Below are 24,335 nucleotides of genomic sequence, written 5' to 3'. Positions count from 1 at the left end.
AGGCTCCCTCTCTCTCTCTCAAAAATAAATATACGTTACAAAAAAGGAAAGAAAGAAAGGAAGGAAGGAAGGAAGGAAGGAAGGAAGGAAGGAAGGAAGGAAGGAAGGTCTGGAACAGGAAAAGAGAGCTGTGTAGTCCTGGAGGAAGAGCAGGGACTAATGAGCAGTTGCAGAGGAAGCTAACATATGATGACAGCCCACTATGTGTCAAGTGCTATGCCAGTGCTTTCACATATGCAGTTTCAGAATTCATCACAAGATAAAATGTTTTTCTAATTACAGATGCCTTTGCTTATATTACTCCAAATGCCCAGAAAATCTTTCCACCAAGCTCCTTGTACCCAAATACTACCAATCTTCAGGCCCAGACTAAATGCCACATTGTCTATGAGGCCTTAATTTTTCTTACATACTAATTACAAGTCTCTTACCAGACTGCAAGTTCTTGAAAGGCAAAGGTTATCATGATACATATTTATTCTCCTCCTAGATGCCAAATGGGGCATAATGCTTTTAAGGGGACTTAAGAATAAATAAATGCCAAAACAAAACGAATAAATGCCAAAGAAGATAATACAAATGGCCAATAAGCATGTGAAAAGATGCCCAATGGATGGATCATTAGTCATCAGGGAAATGCAAATCAAAACTACAGTAAGATATCACTTCACACAAACTAGGATGGCTACAATAAAAAACAGACAATAACAAGTATTGGCAAAGACTGGATAAATCAGAACCCTCATACATTGCTGGGAAGAATGTAAAATGGTGCAGCCACTTTGGAAAACAGTCTGGATAATAGACTATTATGCAGCAGTTCCACTTGTAGGAATCTACCCAAGAGATATGAAAACATAAATTCACATAAAAACCTGTATGTGAATGTTCATAGCAGCACTGTTCATAATAGCCAAAAAGTAAAAACATAAACATCCATCAACTGATGAAAAAAGGATAAATAAAATGTGGTATATCTATACATAGAATATTATTTAGCAATAAAAAGGAACAAAGTACTGATACATGCTACAACATGGATGAACCTCGAAAACATGCTAAGTGAAAGAAGCCTGTCACAAAAGACCACACTGCATGATTCGATTTATGCAAAATGTCCAGACAAGCAAATCCACAGAGACAGAAAGTAGGTCAGTAGTTGCCAGGTTCAGGGGTGGGGGAGGTGGGGAGGAGAATAGGGAGTGACTGCTAATGGGACTAGGATCTTTTTTGGGGTGAGGGGGTGATGAAAATGTTCTGGAATGAGATAGTGGTGATGGTTGCATTATCTTATAAATATACCAAAAACCCCTGTACCTTTTAAAAGAGCAAATTTTATGGTATATGAATTATATCTCAAAAAGAAAAAGAATAAAAGAACGAATCCTTGTTCAGAGTTTGTGCATCCTTTGGGAGGTAGAGAGGGTTTCATACCTAGAGGAACTGTCCAGCTGAAAACCTCCTTGAGGGGGAAAAAAAACACTAAAGAGGGACTTGAATACTGAAGAGGAAGTGAGCCAGAGAAAAAAGTGCCTTGGATCCAGTCCATGCAGGGGCTATAACTAAGTGTCACTTGCCCTAGAAAGGATCCTGCCCTGCCTGCTGGACTCTGAACCCCTGGGAATTCAGAGGCCTCCCCCAATTGTTTGTGCTTTATATCCTGTCTCTGCTCACTGTCCATCTGCGAAAGCTGGTCAAACACACAGACTTCCTGGGAGGCCTGGGTGCTATCTCCCCCCCAAACAAAAGGGCATTGAGATGGAAGCCTCAGCTCAGCCTCAGAGAGGATTCTTATGCAACCTTCTGGGGCCTCCCATCCACATGAATGGAGGATCCCGGAGACTAGTCGGCTTGCCCAGCTGCTGTACCCTCCTGCTGGGTAGCCTCTGGAGAATAAACAGGGTTTCATTCAACCAGTCAATCAACCAGCCAGGCTCTGTCTGTACTGTGTGCCTTCTGAGTGCCCAGCCAGGCTGTGTGACTAGCTACAGTGGAGGCAGGAGGAGGCGCCATCCACCTTGCTGTGACAGCACAGCCTGGGTGAGGAGATGCGGCAAGGAGGAGAAAACGAAACGTGATACTGTGTGGCTCAGACTTTTAAGCCTGTAGGAATCTGACAAGAAAGCTCAATATGGGCTACAGCAAGTAGGGAACTGCAGCAAGGAAAGCGCGTACTTTGGACTCCTGGGGCCCTCAGTTTAAATCACCGCTCTGCTATTTACTAGCTGTGAGTTAGTATGCACTAAATCTGAGCCTCAAGTTTTCTCATCTGGAAAATGGATGTAACGTAATCTTGTTTTTACGATACTGTAGCAAGAAATGAAGATAATACACATACAGTATCCAGTACTCTGTCTCACATGGAGTGGGTATTTAATAAAGGACAGCTATTATTACTATTGAAGGTGAGCTTTTTGGAAGAGGAAGGGCCTGAGATGGGCGATGAAGCATGAACTGGATCTAGACAGGATGGGGTGGAACTGGAATCACTGCAAAGGCTTCTAGGTAGAATGAGTGACCTGCATGTTTGGGACAGTGAGAAGCCAAGTCTGAGCGGAATGGGGTTCTCGGGATGGAGGGAAGGACCAGACTTGGCTGGCAGGAGTGTGGGGCCACGGGCAGGGGTATGGGTGAACAGCAGAGGGGAGGACAGATAAGGGGTTTGGATTTGACAGTTTCTCTTCAGGAACCTTGTGGACTCCCAATAAGGCAGACAGAAATGGTTCTCCCTCTAACTAGAAAACATCTCACTGAGTCTGGAAGAGCACTGAGGAAACCGTGACACCAGCAAGCCTCTCTCTGCTTCAGGCCTCCTCATTTGGAAAACGAAGTGGGGTGCCACTTCCAAGTGGGCAACTTTGGGCAAATTACTCCAGCAACCTGCATTTCTGTTTCACTGTCTGTAAAGCAGGGCCGTTATTACTTGCACAACTGTGAGGATTTAGTGATTAAAGCCTCATCTAACACCTGCCTCAAAAAAGGCATTCGATAAACATCAGCCATTATCAGTAATATTCAACGATGTTATTAAAATATTATTTAAGATTTTTTTAAGTTTATTTTCTTAAGAAATCTCTACACCTAGCATGGGGCTCAAACTCATTACCCTAAGATCAAGAGTTGCAGACTCTTCCGACTGAACCAGCCAGGCACCCCTAAGATATTATTTTATAATATTTTATACTACATGTACCAATGTATATAAAAACGATAGGTATAAAAAAGCAATTAAAGTAATGTCCCATAAGAAGTAAATAAAATTCTGAATATACAAGCATTCTAAAAAAAAAGGAGTAAAATTAAGCATGATAGGCTGTGGGTTTTTTGCCCCACTTAATATTCATTTACCTGTGTTCATTAGTCTGGGAGGTCTCTGAATGGTCACACCAAAAGGTTAAGAAACATGGACAGGGTAACAAATGAATATCCAGAAAATTCTATCCATTGCCTTAATTTACTTTTCTAGTTGTGGGGCAAAAAATGTGGTGAAATTAGCAACACTTGGTAACAAAGCTTGCTATGCACTAAGCATCTGGTATGTGCTAGGCACAGCACTAAGCAGTTTCTGTCATTTACTGCTCTCATTTCATACTCCCAGCAATGGTGTGAGCTAGGTCAATCATCATCTCACTTTGCAGATAAGGAATCTAAGGCAAGAAGGGGTTAGGCCACCTTCCCAAGGTCACAGAGCTGACCAATGGCACAGCTGGAATTCAACCTTTGTCTTCTCAGACTCACAGCTGGGAATGAAATCTTGCTTTCTCCCACTCCAAAGTGGGATTTCTGCCAATGGCATGAGAGCTTCCCCGGCAGACCCCCTGACAGAGTGACAGGGGAGAACCACTTGTTGCCTTAGGAGGACTCTGGACCTGGGACTCCTGCTCAGAAGGGAGGAGAGAGAAATGCTGATGCACAGGAGCACATGTACCCCAATGTTCATAGCAGCATTCTCAACAATAGCTAAAACATGGAAAGAGCCTAAGTGTCCAACAACGGACAAATGGATCAAGAAGATGTGGTTTATCTATACCATGGAATACTACATGGCAATGAGAAACAATGAAATCTGGCCATGTGTAGCAACATGGATGGACCTTGAGGGTGTTATGCTGAGCGAAGTAAGTCAGGCAGAAAAGGACAAATATCTTATGTTTGCACGTATAGGAGGATTAGGAGGAACTTAACTGAGGAACAAGGGGGAGAAGAAGGGGGGAAATGGTGGGGGAAAGGGAGAGAGGCAAACCATGAGAGACTCTTGAATGCTGACAAAAACTGAGGACTGATGGGGGGGGGGGGGGGGGATGGGCATGGAGGAGGGCACTTGTGGGGATGAGCACTGGGTGTTATGTGGAAACCAATATGACAATAAACTATTTGTAAAAAAAAAAAAAAAAAGAAGGGAGGAGAGGGAAGCAGCTAAGATTTGTAAAAGAACCTCAAAATTCAAAAGTGACATAAAAAAAAAAAGTGAGATTTTCTGAGAAAGCTTTCAAACAGGACAGGGACAGAGCAGAACTGTGATACAAGAGCTAAAGTGAATACTCTAAGCGCAGAAACACATTTAGCTTGACTATTTTCAGTATTCTTGGATTTCTCTCCCTCCGTTTCCAGGAAATTTCCTTGGTAAAAAAATCTAAATGGTTCTAGCCACGCTGCCAGGATTTGTGTTATGGTCATGAGTGAGCTGGGATTTTCAAGCAGCAGCACTCGGGCCACAGCAATAGTGTTGGGGAGACAGGGCCTGAGAGCTGCCCCTACTGTGGGGTCCTGGGGGCCTACAGCTTTGTGACTTACCCTGCCGCGGTGGCTGGATCAGTGCCAAAGAAGATTCTGGCACACACAAACTGGCAACACTCAGATTGGTGACTTATGTTTCTCAACAATCAGAATGTTTGTTAATCAAGTCAACCTCCCACCCCATGGCCCCCACCCCCAACCTCCCACCACCCCACCAAATCAGCTACCACTACTGTTAGAATAAAGACAAAGCTCCTTAGTACAACTTCTAACATTTATTCTGGCACCCCCTCTATGCTTCAGGTACCTGCCTTTACTCCTTTACTCCTTTTACTTTGCCATCCTTCCTCCTTCCACGGGCCTCTGTAAATAAAAGTTCCTTCTGGCAGGAAACCTCTTCTGCTCTTCACGTAGCTCCTCACCATAGCTAAAGCTTCCTTTGGGAAACTTTCCCTGACCAGAGGAAATCCACCAGGGACTCTAGGATCCTCTTTACTCTCCCTAGTAGCATCTGTCACAGCTGTACCTTCACACTGCACAATCAACATCTGAGTAGGCTTCCAGCTCCATGAGGTGATGCCTTTAAGTATTTCTGGCTTACCACTGACCCATCAGGGCTTAGCACAGTGCCAGCACATAGTAGGCACTACTTGTTGAATAAAAGAGCTAATTCTCCATTTTTATATTATTTTTTTCAAAGGGAGGTCAGTCCTCTTTTTACAGGCTTATAACTATAAATAACTATCAGCATTTGCCTAACTATCATTTACAAAGCACTTCTGCAATGTTGAGTAAGTATGTGTTACGTATTTACATGAATAGCAATGAAAACCAACAATAGTCTGCCATTTATAAAATTCAATATTAAGGGAAAGAAAAAAAACAGATGACCCATCCCAACAGGGAGTGTAAGTGCTGTCACAGAGGAAGTTCAGGGTGCTATGGGAACCTCAAGGTGCTGGGAAGGCTAGGATACTGGAAGCCTTCCAGGAAGACGTGACACTAATGTCACTCATCAAAGGATGAGTGCTTTTCCGGACAAGAGTTCACCTGCCTGGAACTCTCATAAGACCCTGGGAGGGTGGTCTGACAACTATTATCAATAATACTTCATAGCTAAGGCCACCGAGGAAATTTAGGGACTACGGCCACACAGCCAAGAACCAGTAGGACCTAAACTAGAGACTCCATCCCAGGGCTGGGCTCCCTCTCAGGGACATCCCTCCTCCCTACAAGCCAACCCAGTAAGCCTTGGCCATTCTGTGCTCCTAGGCTTGGCCAACCACCTGACTGCTGGGCTCCTATGCAGCTGATGACTGCTTCCACCTACCCACGATGTTCCGAAAAAGCTGCTAATCCAGTCTTCCCCAATTACCTGCCATCACCAGGGAGAAAGCAAGAACCGTCCACTTGAGTCAGTGTTTCAGTGTGTGATCTAGACCTTTCCAAAGAGACTCGGTTTCCTCTGCAGAGTTGAACACTAGGGATTGTATTTCAAAGTTCTCAGTGGGACTCCCATTAACATGATTTGGAAACAAATAATCAAAGGACATTCTATGACTTATTAAGGGCCCAAGTGGAAGCCAGGCCTTCTCATTCTAAAAATCCTTTATTCTTACCCTTACACTGCCTTCCAACATCCCAGTATTCAAAAAGCCTGTGCACACTATACCCTAGCATTCAAAAAACAGTGTGATGATCGTAAGGTACTCTCACAACAAGCATCAAATTAGAAGAGTGATACCAGGGAAGCCTTGACCTTTGGTTTAAAAAATAACTTTTGTTTCAATCTACTGTAAACCACAGGACATTTAAATATTTACTGGTTGAAAGAGCTGGATGTTTTGGTTGCTCCGATGCCATCATTAACATCTTCCCATCCAGCCAAAATGATACAACAATCGATAAACAGCTTCTCTGAGGCCCCGAGACAGCCAAATGTATTTACCAGCCAGGGTTTTTGTTAATTAGATAAAATCCTTGGATCAATGTGCAGAACATTTACCTATGCTGTAGCTGAGCACATTCTGGTCACCTCAGTCCTGGCTTATGGACAGCAAGTGCCTCAAGCCCCAACCTGGGGCATCCAGGGACAAGAACCAAGCCATCAATATAAAGCTAGAATAAATATTTTGAGCTCTCAACAAAATCCCTTTTTTCTTTCCTGAATTGCAAACCAAATCTCCTTTTTTCAAAAGGCATCTAGTAAACAAGTTTGAGCTAGTATGAACTCCTTTATTTTCTAAAATCATGAACCCAGAACAAAGATGTCAAAACAAAATAACAAAACAATCTCTAAAGCAATCACTGAATTTTTTTTTTTTGAGAGACAGCATGGTATACATAGTGGAGTCAGAGCCCCACTTGAGTATCTCACTAGCATGCTAAATTTAACATCTTTAAAACCAAACTCCTATACTTTTTCCTCCAACCCCGTTCTCCTCTAGCATCTTTGCCTCAGTGAATAGCATCTACACAGCTGATTAAGCCAGAAAACTGAAATTCATTCTTAATATTTTTTTCCTCCTAATCAAAGATATCCAATTCTATTCATTCATTCAACATTCATAGATTAGTATGTAGGACATATCAGGCACTGATACTGCTCTAACCACCACCAAGTCCTGTCTAGCTTACTTCCTCCATCTCTACTGCCATCATTGTCTTCGACTATTCCAGTCTCTTTCATCCAGTCTTCTTGCACCCACCATGGCCTCTATATCAATCTATTCTCCATGGAGCAACCAGAGAGGATCTTTTAAAATTACAGATCTAGAGCACGTCACCATGTCTCTCTCTCTCTCTGTCTCACACACATGTGCGCATCCGCACGCGTGCACAAGCACACACACACACGCGCGCGCCCCCCCCCCTTCCCCCCCCAGGCTTAAAGTTCTACAGCGGCTGTCCAGCAATCTTAGTGAAAACAAAAATCACTACCATGGCCTACAGGCTCAGGGTGGTATGGTCCTTGTTTAATTCCCCAGCTTCATTTTATGTCACTCTGCCCTTGCTCTGTACAGTGCAGTCAGATCGGCTTTCTCTTGACTGCTCAATTTCTTCACATCTGTTCTTGACTCAGGGCCTTCCACCTACTATTCCCTCCAACTGAATGTTCTTCTGCTTTTCTCTTCATCCTTCCAAGCTCACTTCAATCTCATGTACTCCAATGCTTTTCCTTACTGGTAACATACTCTCACCTGCACCCCCCTTCTAGATTCAAGGTTAGATTCCCAAGTGTCTTACACTTCACTTTTTAATCAAGTTTGAAGATATGATTAACATCATATATAACCCACCCATTAAAAATGTACAACTCAATTATTTTTACTATATTCAGAGTGGTGCAATCTTGACCATTAACGCCAGAACAGTTTCATCATCCCCCACAGAAACTCCGGACCCATTAGCAGTCAACCCTATTCCCTCCCAACCCCAACCTCTGCAGTCCTTGGCAATGACTAATCTACTTTCTGTCTCTATGGATTTGTCTATTCTGGAAATTTTATATAAATTGAATCACATGATATGTCATCTTTTGTCTGACTTCTTTCAGTTAGCATAATGCTTTCAAAGTTCATTCATGTTCTAGCATAGAGCAATACTTCATTCTTTTGTACTGATAATATTCTCCTATATGGCTATATAATATTTTATTTGTCCATTCAACCACTGTTGGCTTTTAGAGTTGTCTCCCTCTTTGGGCTATTATGAACAACACTGCTATGAACATTCATGTTCACATCTTCATTTCTCTGGCGTATATACCTAGGAGTAGACTTGCTGGGTCATAAGGTAACTCTCTATGTTTAACATATTGAGGAGATGCCAACCCTTTTCCAAAGTAGTTACACCATTTCACATCCCCAACAGCAATCTACAAGGGTTCCAATTCTCCACATCCTGACAAACACTTGCTATTATCCTTCTGCTTACAACCATCCTACTAGGTATGAAGTGTGGTTTTAATTAGCATTTCCCTTATGACTAGTGATGTTAAGCATCTTTTCATGTGCATATTGTATATTATGTGCTCATTTGAGTATCTTCCTTAAAGAAATGTCTATTCAGATTCCTTTTTGTCCATTTTTAAATTCAGTTATCTTTTTGTTGTCTAGTTAAAGAGTTCTTTATATATTCTGGATAAAAATCTCTTATCAGATATATGATTTGCAAATATTTTCTCCCATTCTGTGGGAAAGTTTTTTCACTTCCTTGAAGGTGTCCTTTGAACATAAAGTTTTTAATTTTGAAGAAGTCCAATTTATTTTTTTCCTTTGGTTTCTCATGATTTTGCTGCCATATCTAAGATGACTCTGCCTAACTCAAGGTCACAGAGATTTATCCATATATTTTCTTTTAAGAGTTTTATAATTTTAGGTCTTACACTTAGGCCTATGGTCCATTTTGAGTTAATTTTTGTCTATGGGTAAGGTATGGCTCCAACTGCATTTTTCTGCACATGGATATTGAGTTGTCCCAGCACTATTTGTTGAAAAGACAAACTGCAATTCATTTTGAAGTACATGATTATAACTGCATAATCAGTCATTGACTCCCAATTTGACTGTCAGTACCAAGAGCGCAGGGACTGTGCCAATCTTGTTCACACTGTATCTCCAAGCACTCAGCCCAATGCCTAGCTCCTAATAAGCACTCACAAACACTCGTCAAATGAAGTAGCATTTTGTCATTAATAAATACTCTACAACTCTATGGGTTACAGGTATTATCTTCTCTGTGTTACTTAGGCTCATAAAAGTTAGGCAACACGTGCCTAGTTTTGCTGGTTCTCAGTTTTGACTCATGCTCCATCCTCCCCTGGGAAGGGAGTCAGTGAACTCCTCCAGGGCAGGAATTGCTTCTCCTTCCTCACGGTGTTGCCGCCAACACAAATTCAGCTCAGGGCTGGGCACCAGAGACAGACCAAACAGATGAACAACTTAGGGACAAATGCGCAGTGCCTTCCATGATCAGGTCCCTCCCCTTCTCCAGTTCCTCCTAGCCTCAAACTATGACCAAACACCAGACAATATATAACTCCCCCTCCCCACCATACATCCTAGGCTGATTCTTGCCTCAGTGCTACCACTCACGTGGCCCCCTTTCCCTGAAATACTTTCCCCTTCTATTTGCTAAGCCCTAATACTCCCCATATTTGAAGCCGTTTCCTCTAGGATGCTTTCTCTGGTCTCCCAGGTTGGTTAGAGGCATCTTCTGGGCTACTGTCTCACAGCGCTGACCACACTGTGTCGCCATGGTCTTCCCCAATCACCTACATTGAGAGCAGGAATCCTGCCTTGTCAGGTGTTCCCTGTGCCAATCATAGGGCTTAGCATATGAGAGGTACTCAGTAAATTTTGTCAAGTGATCAAATGAATCCTGGCAAGGGCAGGCAGTCTGAATTTGAAGACTGGTATCACCAGGGTTCCTTCACTAGATAACGTTTGGGCTGATGAACAACTGAGTTATGCCTACAGCAAAGAGGCTCAGCTTCCTGTTGGAAGAAGGGAAATGGGTAGGGGTGTTGTCTTTCACCTAAGTTTGTTCTGAAGGAAATGTGATCTTCACTGGCAGAATAGGAGGCCTCGTTTCTCCCACCCTGGATAGCTCCTTACACGGCTCAGCCCAAGCCTGGACAGATGTGCCTCCAATCTGCCCTATGCCCTACGTTTCGGGTGAGTGGTTCCTACATCCAGAAGCCAGGCTTGGGTATGGGGTGAGCCGGGGAGTAGGGCCACCTGTTCATGCTGCTGACAGGTGGGACAGGGGCCCCAAGGACTTCCACTCCTGAAGAGTCAGAGCTGAACACAAGGTTTAAGTGCCTTGGGAGAGGAAGAAGGAAATGGCTGCCACCCATGGAGAAAGGAAGAGAAAAGGAAGGGAAGAAGGGACCCAGCCTCCTTCTGATACAGCCAATGGGTATATGAAAATAAGACTCTGGACTTTCTGCTTCAAGTTTGCTGAAAAGTCAGTAAAAAGCAATTTTCCCCAAATTCTGTTGTGCTGGGAAAGAGGGTAAGAAATGTAGGAAACCAGATCTCTCCCTGCCCTGGGAAGGCACACAAATCCAACGGTTTAAGCTGAAGTCTAGCTCACAACCTTCTTAATATGAAGAACAGAATGGAAGTGTCTGGCTGGCTCAGTCATTAGAGCACAGGACTCTCAATCTCAGGTCTTAAGTTCAAGCCCCACAGTGGGCATGGAGCCTACTTAAAAAAATAGATAGGGGCATATAGACGGCTTAATCAGTTAAGCATCTGACTCTTGATTTTGTCTCAGGTCATGATTTCAGGGTCATGAGATCGAGCCCTGCATGGGGCTCCCCGCTAGGCATGGAGCCTGCTTAAGGTTCTCTCCCCCTCTCCCTCTGTCCCTCCCCTGCTCATGCTTGCTCACACATGTGGGTACTCTCTCTTAAAAAAAAAGAAAAAAAAGATTGCTGTGCTGAAAAGTAGGGTCTGTGCCTAGCTCATCTCTGACTCCCTTACAAAGGGTGAGGGGAGACTCTGAGTCACCATGACCAGAAGAGATGAAACAATAGGAGGCAGGAGAAGAGCAGCTGGAAACTGGGGGGCACACTGGAAAGGCCCCTACATATGCTATCACACAGGCATCACACACACTATGAATTCATTTTCTGCGTTCTTTTGGCAAGTGTTTATTGCTATTAGAAAAATGTGTATTTCAAAGAGCTAAAATAATCAACACTTGGGCGCTCAGTGGGCTAAGGCAAACTCAGCCTCCCCTGGGTGATGGGAAAGTGGATTCACCACACTGATGCTTTGCAAATACACTACTTGCACTGGGTTGCCACAGGAAAGCAGAAGCCTGGCAGCCCTCAGTGGTCACCAACCAGTGATGTGAGGGTCAGCAAAGGCCTGCAAGGAAGGGGCACAGCCAGTTTTCGCCCCCTCACTGCTATGTACTGCAGCAGAAGGAAGTGAGGCTCATCTGTTTCTGGGGAAATGAAGACGCCACACACAGCTGGCAGTTATGAATAGCTCTTATAACAGCAAGCTGACATCTGTGCTTGGTTTTTAAGATGCATCATTGCATGTTTATTAAACTACTGCTACATCATATTTATTTGGCTAGGAAATAACTCCCAGCCCATGCTTCCAAAAGTGGTTTATTAAAACCTAAGCCTTGAACATTAATACTCAAAAGCACCCTTGAGAATCAACAATAATGCTGCAGATAAAATGAAAGGGAATCAAAGCAGTAAGTCTTGGTGGGGGCTGCAGCTGACTTTCAACACTTTCTTATACGTTCAGGAAGCTGGAGTGGGGAGGAGCACCAAGAGTGTGTGGCACTGAGTGTGGGGACAGCCACCGCGAACGCTAGATTTCCTATCTAAAATAGGCACATGGTAGCAGGGGAGGAGGGTGTGCTGTGGCCACCTCACTTTATACTAAGGGCCAAAAAGGCCAAGCTGAGGGACAGGATAGGCCACCAGTTTTACCAGGAATAAAACCTCTGCCCCTAACCAATAGCCCCAAACTGATGCCCTGTGCTGCTCCTGGTCTGAACATCTATCCTGGACACAGGCTGCCTAGTCCGAGCACCAGGCCGAGCCCCGAGCTGTGTCCTGCCCCTGTCCAAGAAACTGAAATCCAACCTGCCAGTGGGCCTACAGGCCACAGCTGAGCCAGGCAGACTGGAAGAGTACAGTCAGCCCCTGAGCACAAGCCCAGCATGTATAACCCAGTCCTGCAGGCAGACTTCTAACGCCAGAGGACCTGGCAGAAAGGCTTCTTCCAGCTGCCTCCCAAATCTCACAAACCTTTCCATGGGTACACCCCATCCAGGCAACAAAAAATAACACATGGCCAGTTCCATAAAGATATAAGAACAAATTAGGAGATTCAGTAAAGGATCCATAGGATGTGGAGGGGACTCTAAACCATGCCCTGCAAAGAACAAAACAGTGGAAGGATCCAGAGATGTTGGGGGTCAAAAAAAAAAAAGGAGACACAGGGCTGACTCCCTACCTTAAAATGTTTAAGGGTTGACCTGTGCCAAGGGAACCCAGATGACTGTGACCACAGGGAAGTCACAAGGTCACTTCCCAAATTAGTGTGTGGATTTCCTCCAAGGCAGTTATCACTGGAGGAAGCCGTTCACCCAGCTCAGGCCCTCTTGTGGGGGGAGAGCAAGTCCTGGAGCTCAACACTTACCTGGTAACTTCTTGGACATTGTTGGCACGAGCAGCTTCCATCAGGGCTGCATCTGAAAAGAAAGGAGGCACTGGTCAGATCTCATGCCAGGACCTACCTCCAGAGCTGCATGGAGGGCCCAGGAAAACAACAGAAATGGTAGAACTTTAGAAATATGGGCTCTAACAAGGGAAATGATGCCAAGGTATATAAAGAGAAAGCTAATCATCCCCTGTATCCACTGTTAACTTGTCTTCCACATCCATCGTGGAACCCAAACTCGTAACTCTTCTCATCATACAGGTGGTTCAGGTAAAGTGCTAGCAACTATGTGCTGTCTATGGTACACGCATGATGTATGAATCCCTTCACTCTTCATTAGCTAGAAAGCTCTAATGTTTCACATGGCTGTCACTGTTAATCATCCCCCCTACCTTGTCCCACTTCTACCCCCAATTCCAACTTCTCAGCCTGGTGTCACAAGTCACTAACCCAGCACCAGGAACAGAATGGGAACAGGCAACGGTGTGGCCTCCTCTGAGAGTTAAGAAGAGCGTTGACCAGGAGTCAGGAGGCCTGGCTCCAACAGTCTGCCCCCTACTCCCTGTGCTGTGGCAGCTCCTTCCTTCTCAACCCCTGCTTCCAGGACCATAAAGTAGAGGCATATGCTTTACTTGCCCTGACAGCCTCAAATCCTTGCCCTGACAGCCTCACAGGGATGCTGAAGAGATGAAATGATGGTCAAAAAATCTACAAACTCCTCGGTGCCAAGATCAGCAAAAGGAGACCCAAAGCAATTCCTTAGGAACCACCTAACAGAAAAGCAACCCTGAGCCTAACCTAAGCCTGGTGTAGCCTGAGCAGCCGGCAGGCTACTGGCACCACCTTGTGGCCAAAGGAAAAACTGCCTGACTCAGAAAAAAAAAACTGTAGAGGCACCATTTTTTCAAATAGTCAATACCAAGTGCCCAGGCAACCCTATGAGCCCAGCATAGTTCCGAGCTCCATTGTTGAATAGTAGAAAAACTCAGAGCCATCCCTGCCTCAGGGAGTTCTCAGTCTAGTCAAAAGACTCACCCAGTGAAACACTGAGGAGGCACTGCAGTAGGATGGGAAGAGCAGGATCTGGAGACAGACAAATCTGGGCTCCCAACCCAATTCTGCCACTTTCTTGCCACATGACCTGGCCAACTCACCTAACCTCCTGAGCCTCAATTTCCTTATCTGTACAGCAGGGATAAGACAGCCACCTTATCATAAATATGCAAACCAGATCTGTAGGTCAAACATGTAGTGTCTCCATCCCACATGCTAACCTAGGCTCTAGGGTCAGGTCTTTCCTGGTTATCTTCCCCAGTGGTTCTCCAAGCACACATCCAAGAATGCTCAGGCAGCCCTCAGCTGGAAGGAGAACAAAACTCCCTCAGAGATCACTGCATCCACTCGTCCCTCACTCTGCAGAAAGAAGTGGCTTCTGCAAGGTCACAGGAGGAATGAGGAAGGAGCTGAGAACCAGGGCCTGCTGGCTCCTACTGGGTACAGTTCCTGAGCTTCTAACTCCAAATCAGGGAATAGGGAAGGCTGGCAAAGTCTGAAGGTTGGAAGTGATCATGGTTATGGTCATTGCCTAAGTAACAGACAAAGTCCAGTCTGGAGCCTAAGGCAAGACCTTGGACACCTCCCCTGATCCGTCTAAACATACTGGCTTCAGGACATTCCCTGCTCATGAACCTTCCATGGTTCTCCACTGCCTACAGGAGAAACTCCAAACCCTCCAAACCCTCCTGATACCCAGGTCCCACTCCATCTGCTCTCACCTCATTCCAGAGACGCCCTGTCCTCCAACCAGGCTGGCTACCCTGCTAAACCCCTAAACACATCATGCTGACCTGTGACTCCCATATCCGTGAAGCCTTTGCATGAAACGGAATCCAACTCAAGACACATTTAATGGGTACTAAGATCCAGATGCTATGGTGAACAAATGATGTGAAATATCAGGGAAAGGGGCGGGTATCAACCTGAAAAAAAGGGAAGCTGCATTCCTTGCTCTCATGGAGCTCACAGTATCACTCTCCTTTTCATCTCTTGCCTCATTCTACAGAACTCAAGCTCAAATTCCCCATCCTCCAGGGGTCTCCAATCTCCCAGGAATGCTTTCCTGACCCTACTGGCCTTTGAATTCCCCAACAACACACTGTCAGACCACTCACTAGATCCACAGGCGTAACTACCTGCACTGACTCCTTAACTGACTGTTCTGTTAGGAATTCCAAACCTCCCAAAATTAGGCTCACAGAGGGTATTTAAAAAAAAAAATGCTCAAAGTTATAGAAGTATAGCTTGCCTAATCCTCCTGCCAACTGCGTTGCCTGGCAAGATCACTTCACACCTGAGACCAGGCACAGCAAAACCCCAGGGAGTCTGATGGGCAAGACCCAGGCTGCTGAACTCCAAGAGTCAAAATAACGGCACTGTAAGAGTACTGAGAGATCATTCTTTACTGTGTAAGGGGGGAAATGAAGCTGGAGAGGAGCAAGGCGTGCACAGTGGCAAAGTTGGCACTGAAACCAAGTCTTGACTTCCTTTCTTAGGCCACCTTAGGGGGAAAACCTCTAAATTACCCAGTGGTTGCCGTTAGAACACACCGTGGTTTCCCGGAAGCCTCTTACGAGAGGAATTGCACCAGGCAAAATATTAGCACATAAAAGGTCCATTCTCTAATTTTACATGTTTGTCCAATGCGACCATTGTACAGATGGACAAAGTAATGCCCAAAGAAGGGAGCTGACCTACGATGGGAAGTTATACAACTGAAAGGCAACTGAACTCTCCAGTTCACCACCCTGCTCCAGTAACCAGATGATGTCTGGGTTCCTCCAAGGCTGAAGCTCTGATGGTCTAAATAAATCTATAAGCAACACCCACCCTCGAAAGATACGGCTTCAGGACACTCCTCCCACCTCTGCCTTCCTCGAACCCAGACTGCCCCGATAATCACCCTTGTTGGACGGGCTCTTGCTGTAACAGTGAACCACTAGCGCCGTGGCCAGGGCCCACATGCTCAGTCCAGCCCTGTTGGGAACCCCGTTCCAGCTGTCCTGTCCCGGGAGTGTTTCTTCTGAGCTAGGAAGGCGTCCCCGTGTTGCGGCTACGAGGCACTGGGTCTCGGTGCGTTCTCCCTGGCGCCCCCAGGTGGCTGCCCCTCCGTGGGTGAGGAAGGCCGGCGATGTTGCAAGGCGCCCCCCGACGGCCGCCCTCAGCCACTGCGGCTCCCCGCGGCCCGCGGTGGTCACAGTCTGGCCGGAGGCACTTCCATGTCTCCGGAGCGATGGGGACCTAAGCAGCCGGAGGAGGAGCTGCGGCGCCGGCGCTGTTCTCCTCAACACCAGGGACCCCAGCATCGTGACAGCTGCTTCGATAACCCCCTGGTGCCGGCCCCTGGCTGGCCGCGTCCAACATGGCTGCCGCGGCGCGTTCGAAGACGCCGCGAACGCGGTGGAATTCCGCACTACTTCACGGGAGTGGTAGTCCACAGCCTTAGCTTTTTCGGCAGCTGGAGAACAAATAAACTACACTTCCCACAAAGCTATGGAACTTGCGTCACAATGACTGCCAACATAAAGGAGCCTGGGGCATGTTGGGAAATGGAGTTCGAGTGAGGGGGCGTGGTAAGAAGGGAAATTCCTCTGTGGGATGTGTTGATTAAAGTTCGAATCCCAGAGCTTTCTGCCAAGTTTAGTTAAAATATGCGGCGCAGTTTCTGACTACTGCAAGTTAAATAGGGATCTTCAGCAGAAACCTATTATGAAACGTATGCTTATTTCTCTTTAAAGCCTGGGACAACTTTTCAAAAAGATGTCTTGGGTTCACCTGTAATAGGAATTCTCTTTATTTTCCGACAGAGCCTTCCTTTCAGTTGAAGAGCTAACTCCTAGTCTTGCTTTCTCACTTGTTTATTTTCAAAGGGTTTGCATCTCATGGCGGCTGCGTGTGGGGCGCTGAGCAGGGAATGTTATTCCTGTCTACAGGAAAGGGAATTTAGACTCAGGGGTTCAAAAAATTGCCAATAAATCAGTAAATAACGCTCAGGTCTTCTAACTTGGAGCCCAATATCTGCAACCTCATTTCTTCCCCTCTCTTCTGGACTCTACACACAGGCAGACAAAGGAGGAAGCTCCTTTTTCATGCCAGTCCCTTCTCTTACTACTCCTGCCTTTCCTTTAAGTCTCTGCTCAAACTTCACATTATCAGAGCCTTCTCTGACGATTTAAAATAGCTATCCTCTCCAACCCCCAACCCCGCCATCTTGCCTACTTTTTCTTCACAGTACTTACCACGTGATATACTGAAATTTTGTTTTTGTTTATGGTCTTTCTGTGGTAGAACGTAAGCCCCAGGAAACAGGGACTTTGTTTTTTCTCTTTTACATTACTAGCGCCCAGAACAATGCCTGGAACAAAAAGAGCTACTCAATAAATATTTGTTCAGTAGAAGAATTACTCCCACCTTATTATTGTGGCAAAATGAATATAAAGCTTTAGAGTGCAGGCAGACCTAGATTTCAATTTTGACTCTTGGCATTTACTACATGTGTGACCTTGGACAAACTCCCTTACCGTTCTCATTGTTAATTTCTTCATTATCAAAGGTAATACTACCTACCTTCAAGAGGATTGATTATACTGGAGCACCGGGGTGGCTCAGTCGGTTGAGTGTACAACTTCAGCTCAGGCATGATCTTACGGTTTCTGAGCTTGAGCCCTTTGCCCAACGTTGGGCTCTCTGCTGTCAGTGTGGAGCCTGCTTCAGATCCTCTCTCCCCTCCCTCTCTGCACCTTTCCCACTCTGCACCTCTACCACTTGCTCTCAAAAAATAAAAACAAACAAAAAAACATTAAAAAGAGGATTGCCTGTATTAAATGAGATAATATGTAGACCACCACTGTCTCTGGCTCACATTAGGTCTTCAAGAAATGGCAGCCGCATTGAAGTTTTTATGTAAATTCCAGTTAGTTACCATACAGTGTAATATTAGTTTCAGGTGTATGACATAGTAATACAACACTTCCATACAATGCCCAATGCTCATCTCAGCAAGTGCACGCCGTAATCCCCATCACTTATTTTACCATCCCTCTACCCACCTCCCCTCTGGTAACCATCAGTTTATTTTCTATAGTTAAGAGTCTTGTTTCTTGATTTGCCTCCCTCTCTTCCTCCTCCTCGCTTTATTTGTTTTGTTTCTTAAACTCCTCATACAGTATACTATCATGTGGTATTTGTCTTTCTCTGACTTCTTTTGCTTAGCATAATACTCTCTAGTTCCATCCATGTTATTGTATATGGCAAAATTTCATTCATAAAAGTATGGAGCGCTCATAAATCTGCATGTCACCCTTGCCCAGGGGCCATGCTAATCCTCTCTGTATCATTCCAGTTTTAGTATATGTACTCCTGAAGTGAGCACTTTACTCTCAACTTCTTGAGGGCAGAGATGGAGTTTCTCATTTCTGCTTCCTTAATAAGACATTCAGCAAATAGCTGTTAAAGGAAGGAGCCTGCTTAGAATTCTGCCTCCCTCTCTTTCCCTCCCCTGCTTTGCTCTCTCCCTCTCAAAACAAATAAAACTAAACTTAAAAACAAAAACAAAAACATTTTGACCTTCTTATTTTAAGAGATTCCCAGGACATCCTGTCTTATTAGCCACTCTACTCACTAGCACAGCTTCACCCTCCCTGTATTCTTAGAATATTTGTGCTTCCCAACATAGGGTTGGTCTCAGCTAAAAGAGCAGTCTCTGAGCGCCCATTACCAGGTGGGTCACAAGATGGTGTGAGTACGCAGAGCTCAGCCCCTCCTTACAACAGGCACTTTCCAGAGCCCTTCAGTTTACTGCACAACTTGCAATCACGGGGTAATTCTCAAAGCATTTCTCCATTGATTCCCTCATTTGATCTTCACAAATAACATCCATGAGGGGAGCGAGGCAAGGTTAGGGTTAGGAGAAAACCTAAAGTAATTTAAAAAATAGCTAGAGTAGGAAAACTTTCTGGGTGTGACACAAACTCTGAACCCACAATAGAAAGTTTAGATCTATTTGACTCTACAAAAAAGTAATTCTGATGGGAAAACAGCAAACACACTGAAAAATTTAAATGACAATATGGGGGAAAAATACATTTGCACCACAGTGATGAAGGACTGAGAAGTACAGAAAACTATAAAATATGCAAAAGGCCGACCATACAAGAGATAAATGGACGAGGGCAATGCCTATGCTAGCTTATGTTGTGCCTTTATGCAAAGTAAAAAAGTCTCCCTGAGGATGGATTAGAAAAAGGAGCCCGCATGGGGTCTCTCGGTGGCTAGGTTGGTTAAGCATCCGACTTGATTTTGGTTCAGGTCATGATATCACGAAGTTGGGCTCCGTGCTGGATGTGGAGCCTGCTTAAGATTCTCTCTCTCCATCTTCCTCTGACCCTTGCACGCTCGTGCTCTGTGCATGCAGTGTGCTCTCAAGGAGAGTAGAGGGGAGAGGAGGGAAGGGGGGGAGGGGAAAAGGGGCTCGCGCAGTGTGCACAACTAGGTGAACAGTGCACTGGTAGATTTTGGCTTCCACTTCCATGGACTGCATATCCATACTTAGCAGCATTGAGCAAAGGACTTGACCAAAGAGCTCACAAGAAAAAAAAAATACAAGTTGTATTTAAACACGAAAATATTCTCAACTACACCCATGATGAGAAATGTACAAATTAAAGCTATACTGATCCGCATCTTACACCATAAACAAAAATCATCTCAGAATGGATTATAGACTTAAATGTAAAACCTAAACTCTAAAACTTCTAGAATAAAACGTGAAGAAAATCTTTCTAATATACAGTAAGGCAAAGATTTTTTTAAATTGTTTTACATTTATTTATTTTTTGAGAAAAAGAGACAGAGCACAAGTGGGGGAGAGGCAGAAAGAGGAGACACAGAATCCAAAGAAGCCTCCAGATTCTGAGCTGTCAGCACAGAGCCCGACGCGGGGCCAAACTCACAAACCGTGAGATCATGACCTAAATCGATGTCGGACATTTAACCAACTGAGCCACCCAGGCGCCCCAAAGATTTCTTAGATACAATACCGGAAACATGATCCATTTTTAAAAAGATAAAATCTGGGGTTTCTGGGTGGCTCAGTTGGTTGAGCGTCCGACTCTGGCCCTGGTCATGATCTTATGGTTCATGTGTTCGAGCCCCGAGTCGGGCTCTGTGCTGACGGGTAGCTCAGAGCCTGGAGCCTATTTCAGATTCTGTGTCTCCTTCTCTCTCTGACCCTCCCCTGCTCACTCTGTCTCTCTCTCTCTCTCAGAAATAAATAAAACATTAAAAAATAAAAATATAAAATCTTACTTTGTCAAAATTGAGAACGTTTGCTCCTCAAAAGCCACTGTTAAAAAAATGAACAGAGAAGCCATGCAGGGGAGAAAATATTTGTAAATCATATCTCCAATGAAAGACTTGTACCAAAGTATATTAAAAAAGATTCTCAAAACTCAATACAATAATAAGAAAATGATTCAATTTTTTTTTAATTTTTTTTAATGTTTTATTTATTTCTAGGAGAGAGAGAGAGACAGCGTGAGCAGGGGAGGGTCAGAGAGAGAGGGAGTCACAGAACTGAAACAGGCTCCAGGCTCTGAGCTGGCAGTCAGCACAGAGCCCGACGCGGGGCTCGAACCCACGAACCGCGAGATCATGACCCAAGCGAAAGTCGGACGCTTAACCGACTAAGCCACCCAGGCGCCCCATGATTCAATTTTTTTAAGTGGGAAAAGTATTTGAATAGATACTTCACCAAAGTGAAACAAATACATGAAAAGACCCTTAATACCATTACCCATTAGGAAAATGAAAATTAAAACCACAGTAAGTTACCATTACATATCTATTAGAATCTCTAAAATTAAAAGACTGACTATACCAAATATTGGTGAAAATATAGAGCAACTGGAATGCTCATATACTGCTAATAGGAATGTAAAATGGTAGAATGACTATAGAAAACAGTTTGTCAGTCTCCTTAAAAGTTAAAGATACATTTACCATGGGATCCAGCCATTCTACTTCTAGGTATTTACCCAAGAGAAATAGAAACCTATGTCCATATGAAGACTTGGTCATGAATATTTTATTTGTGATAGTTAAAAATTGGAAACAACCAGGGCACCTGACTGGCTCAGTTGGTAGAACATGCAACTCTTGTTCTTGGAGTTGTGAGTTCAAATCCCTCACTGGATGCAGATTACTTAAAGATAAAATATTTAAAACAACAACAAAAACTAACAAGTGATTAACTTTTAAAAATCTGTTATAAGCAAAAAGAAACAAAAAAATGTTTATTGAAACAATGAATAAGGAAATTGTAGGGGTGCCTGGGTGGCTCAGTTGGCTGAAGGTCCAACTCTTGATTTTGTCTCAGGTCATGATCCCAGGGTCGTGAGATCGAGCCCTGTGCTGGGCTCTGCGCTGAGCCTGAAGCTTGCTTAAGATTCTCTCTCTCTCTTTCCACCCCTCTCCTCTACTCATGAACACTCTTTCTCCCTTTAAAATAAATTTTTTTAAAACTGTAAGATAAGAGGTGTCTGGCTTGCTCACTTGGTAGAGTGTGCAACTCTTGCTCTGGGGATTGTGAGTTCAAGCCCCAACACCGGGTGTAGAGATTGCTTAAAAAAAAAAGAAAGAAAGAAAGAAAGAAAAAACCCCACAAAACTATAAGATACAATTCACCTATTAGATTGGCAAATATATTTGCTTAAATATATATATTTTGTTTTAGAATATATTCTAAGCATAAATATTACTTAAGTGTGTATACATATATAGTATATAATATCTGTTGCAAGTTTGTGAAGTAAAAGACACTCACTGTTGGTAGGAATGTAAATGGGTACAACCTCAACAAAGGACTAGTTGAGCAACAATATCAAATATTGGAATTTAAAATATAGATATACTTACACATGTGTAAGATGAGGAATGTTTTGAGATATTTGTAATAGCAAGAGGCAAGAGAAATATCTCAAACATTCCTCATTGGAAACAGGCAGAATATCCATTAATATGAGTTTGATTAAATACATTAAGGTGCAGCTAAATTATGGAATATATTTTTAATGGAGGAAGCCTATCTCTTTTAATATGGAATACTCTGAGGTGTTTTAAGTAGAAAAAAAAAGGCACTGGATAGTTGTAACTATTAGTGTTATTTGAAAACTAGATATAAGGGCACCTGAGTGTCTCAGTCAGTTAAGCATCCGACTCCTGATCTCAGCTCAGGTCTTGATCTCAAGGTCATGAGTTCAAGCTCTACATTGGGCTCCATGCTGGGCATAAAGCCTACTTAAAAAGAAAGAAAAAAAAACTAGATATATATGTTTATGTGCTTAAATGTTTAGAATATCTCTTAAAGGACAGTAAAAATAGTTGCCTTTGGAGTGGACAAAATGGAGCTGGAAGAGAAGTCGTGAGGGAAGGAGCATTTACATTTTTTGAATTTTGTGCCATGTCCACACATTGCCTATTCAATTAAATCAACCAATCATATAATCAACCAATTTCTCTTATTTATTTTTGTTTTGTTTGTGTTTTAATTTCTCTTATTTCTATATCAACATTCACTTTAAATTAACCTCCAGCACCCAGATAGGGGTACATTTAATTTCATTCAGACTGCCACATTTCTCATGTGGAAACACTGCCATCTTGTGGGCTTTTAAGATAGTGCTGCCAAAAATATTAAAATCGGAAATTTTCAGCATTCCATTTCACTCCACTCCATTCCTCCCAACAAATATTCGTTGATGCCTACCCTGTGCATTTGTCTAACCATTTAAAGCTGACAAAGTTTCGGTGATATTCAACCTCATTTACAGAACATCTGTGAAGCGCCTGGCACTGAAGCTGCAGTCCCAAACAAGGCTCAGAGTCGAGTTGGCGGGGAGGTAAGGGAGAATCTCCAGACGTCGATGCATAGCTACAGCAAAGATAATTCATGTTTCCCTGGGAGCCACAGCAAGCTGAATGGCCAGGGAAGACTTCATAGAGGAAGAGACATCTGAGCGGAGTTCTGCAGGAAAAGCCACAATTGACCCTCCAAAAAAGGGAATATAGTAGCTTGAGGGGCACTTGGAGAATGGGTCACTGCAAAGGGAACACTCTGAATCACAGAGGCAATACTTTTGTTTTCAATGCATGTTTGAGGAACTGTGTTTGCACTGTAGCTGAAGCAGAGTAGGAGAAGTTAAGAGGTGAGAAATGAGGCTTCAGTTCATAACCAGAGAGGTTAAAGCAACTGAACTAGGTTCTCTCAGCAAGTACACACTGCACCAAGAAATTTTTAAAAGTGTTTTTATAATGTTTTTTTTTTTAAGTTTATTTATTTTGGGGGTGCCTGGGTGGCTCAGTCAGTTAAGGTTTCGACTTCAGCTCAGGTCATGATCTCATGGTTTGCAGGTTCAAGCCCTGCATCTGGCTCTGTGCTGACAGCCCAGAACCTGGAACCTGCTTCAGATTCTGTGTCTCCTTCTCTCTCTGCCCCTCCCCCGCTCATGCTCTGCCTCTCTCTGTCTCAAAAATAAACATTTTAAAAAATTTAAGTTTATTTCTTTTTGAGAGAGAGAGATTGAGGGGTGGAGGGACAAAGAGAGAGGAAGAGAGAGAATACTAAGCAAGCTCTGTGCTGTCAGCAAAGAGCCTGAGATGGGGCTCAATCTCACGAAACCATGAGATCATGACCGGAGCTGAAATCAAGAGTCAGACACTTAATGGACTGAGCTACCCAGGTGTCCCTGCACCAAGAATTTAAATCCAAATCTAAATAACTCCACTGCTTCTCCTCTTTGTCACCACTAAGATTTTGCTCTGTGAGCCTTTCCTGAACCCCATGCTTAATGCTCTGCTCCTTCTGACTGGACTCAGTGGTGGGGCTCCTCCCTCCCTTTCTTTATTCCTTCCTTCCCTCCTTCCCTTCCTTCCCTCCATAATGCTTGTTTCTGTAGCCTTGATACTAGGGAGAAGCAAGAGAAGGCTCTTTAGATGACAAAGTGATAATTCAGGTCTCAGAGGAACTCTCCACTATGGTTTTTGCTGATTCTGGTCATATTGATAAAGTTAATAGAGGAGACTGACTCTGCATCAGAGCCTCTCTCCATCCTTCTAGCTGAGTACGGCCAGGGTGTTGCCTGGGGCAGAGTGGGGTGAGCCTCAGCATTGAAGCTGTGTCTCTGGGTAGTGGCCCTACATCTATCCATGTGCAAATGAATGTGTGTGTGTGTGTGTGTGTGTGTGTGTGTGTTTACTGAATGTTAAGTAAAACTCTTTTTTTGGTGCTCATGATATATTATCTTGCTTAACTCCAACAACAATCCTGTGAGGACAATATTATCT

General features: G+C 44.0%; 1 protein-coding gene and 1 non-coding gene across 3 annotated transcripts in view; both read right to left on the bottom strand.

The window, feature by feature from the left end:
• Window positions 1-16,400, bottom strand: part of CLPB (caseinolytic mitochondrial matrix peptidase chaperone subunit B) — a 144,193-nt gene extending 127,793 nt beyond the window's left edge. The window contains exons 1-2 of one of the 2 annotated variants that reach the window (XM_039252059.1): window positions 15,898-16,400; window positions 12,918-12,969 (exon numbers count right to left, since the gene is read on the bottom strand). In XM_039252059.1, the coding sequence (XP_039107990.1) occupies window positions 12,918-12,969; window positions 15,898-16,300 (455 nt within the window). In that variant the 5' untranslated portion in view covers window positions 16,301-16,400. The remainder of the gene's footprint in view (window positions 1-12,917; window positions 12,970-15,897) is intronic. The other variant, XM_039252060.1, reaches the window with a different exon arrangement.
• A 1,860-nt stretch (window positions 16,401-18,260) lies between these two features.
• Window positions 18,261-18,366, bottom strand: LOC120245154. Its single transcript, XR_005531712.1, has one exon. It is a non-coding gene; the product is annotated as a U6 spliceosomal RNA (small nuclear RNA).
• Window positions 18,367-24,335: the final 5,969 nt, after the last annotated feature.

Source organism: Hyaena hyaena, unplaced genomic scaffold, assembly GCF_003009895.1.
Source record: "Hyaena hyaena isolate Hyena2069 unplaced genomic scaffold, ASM300989v1 scaffold_406, whole genome shotgun sequence".
NCBI lineage: Eukaryota > Metazoa > Chordata > Mammalia > Carnivora > Hyaenidae > Hyaena > Hyaena hyaena.
Note: the sequence above shows the minus strand (reverse complement) of the source record. Positions and strands in the feature narration are given on the sequence as shown.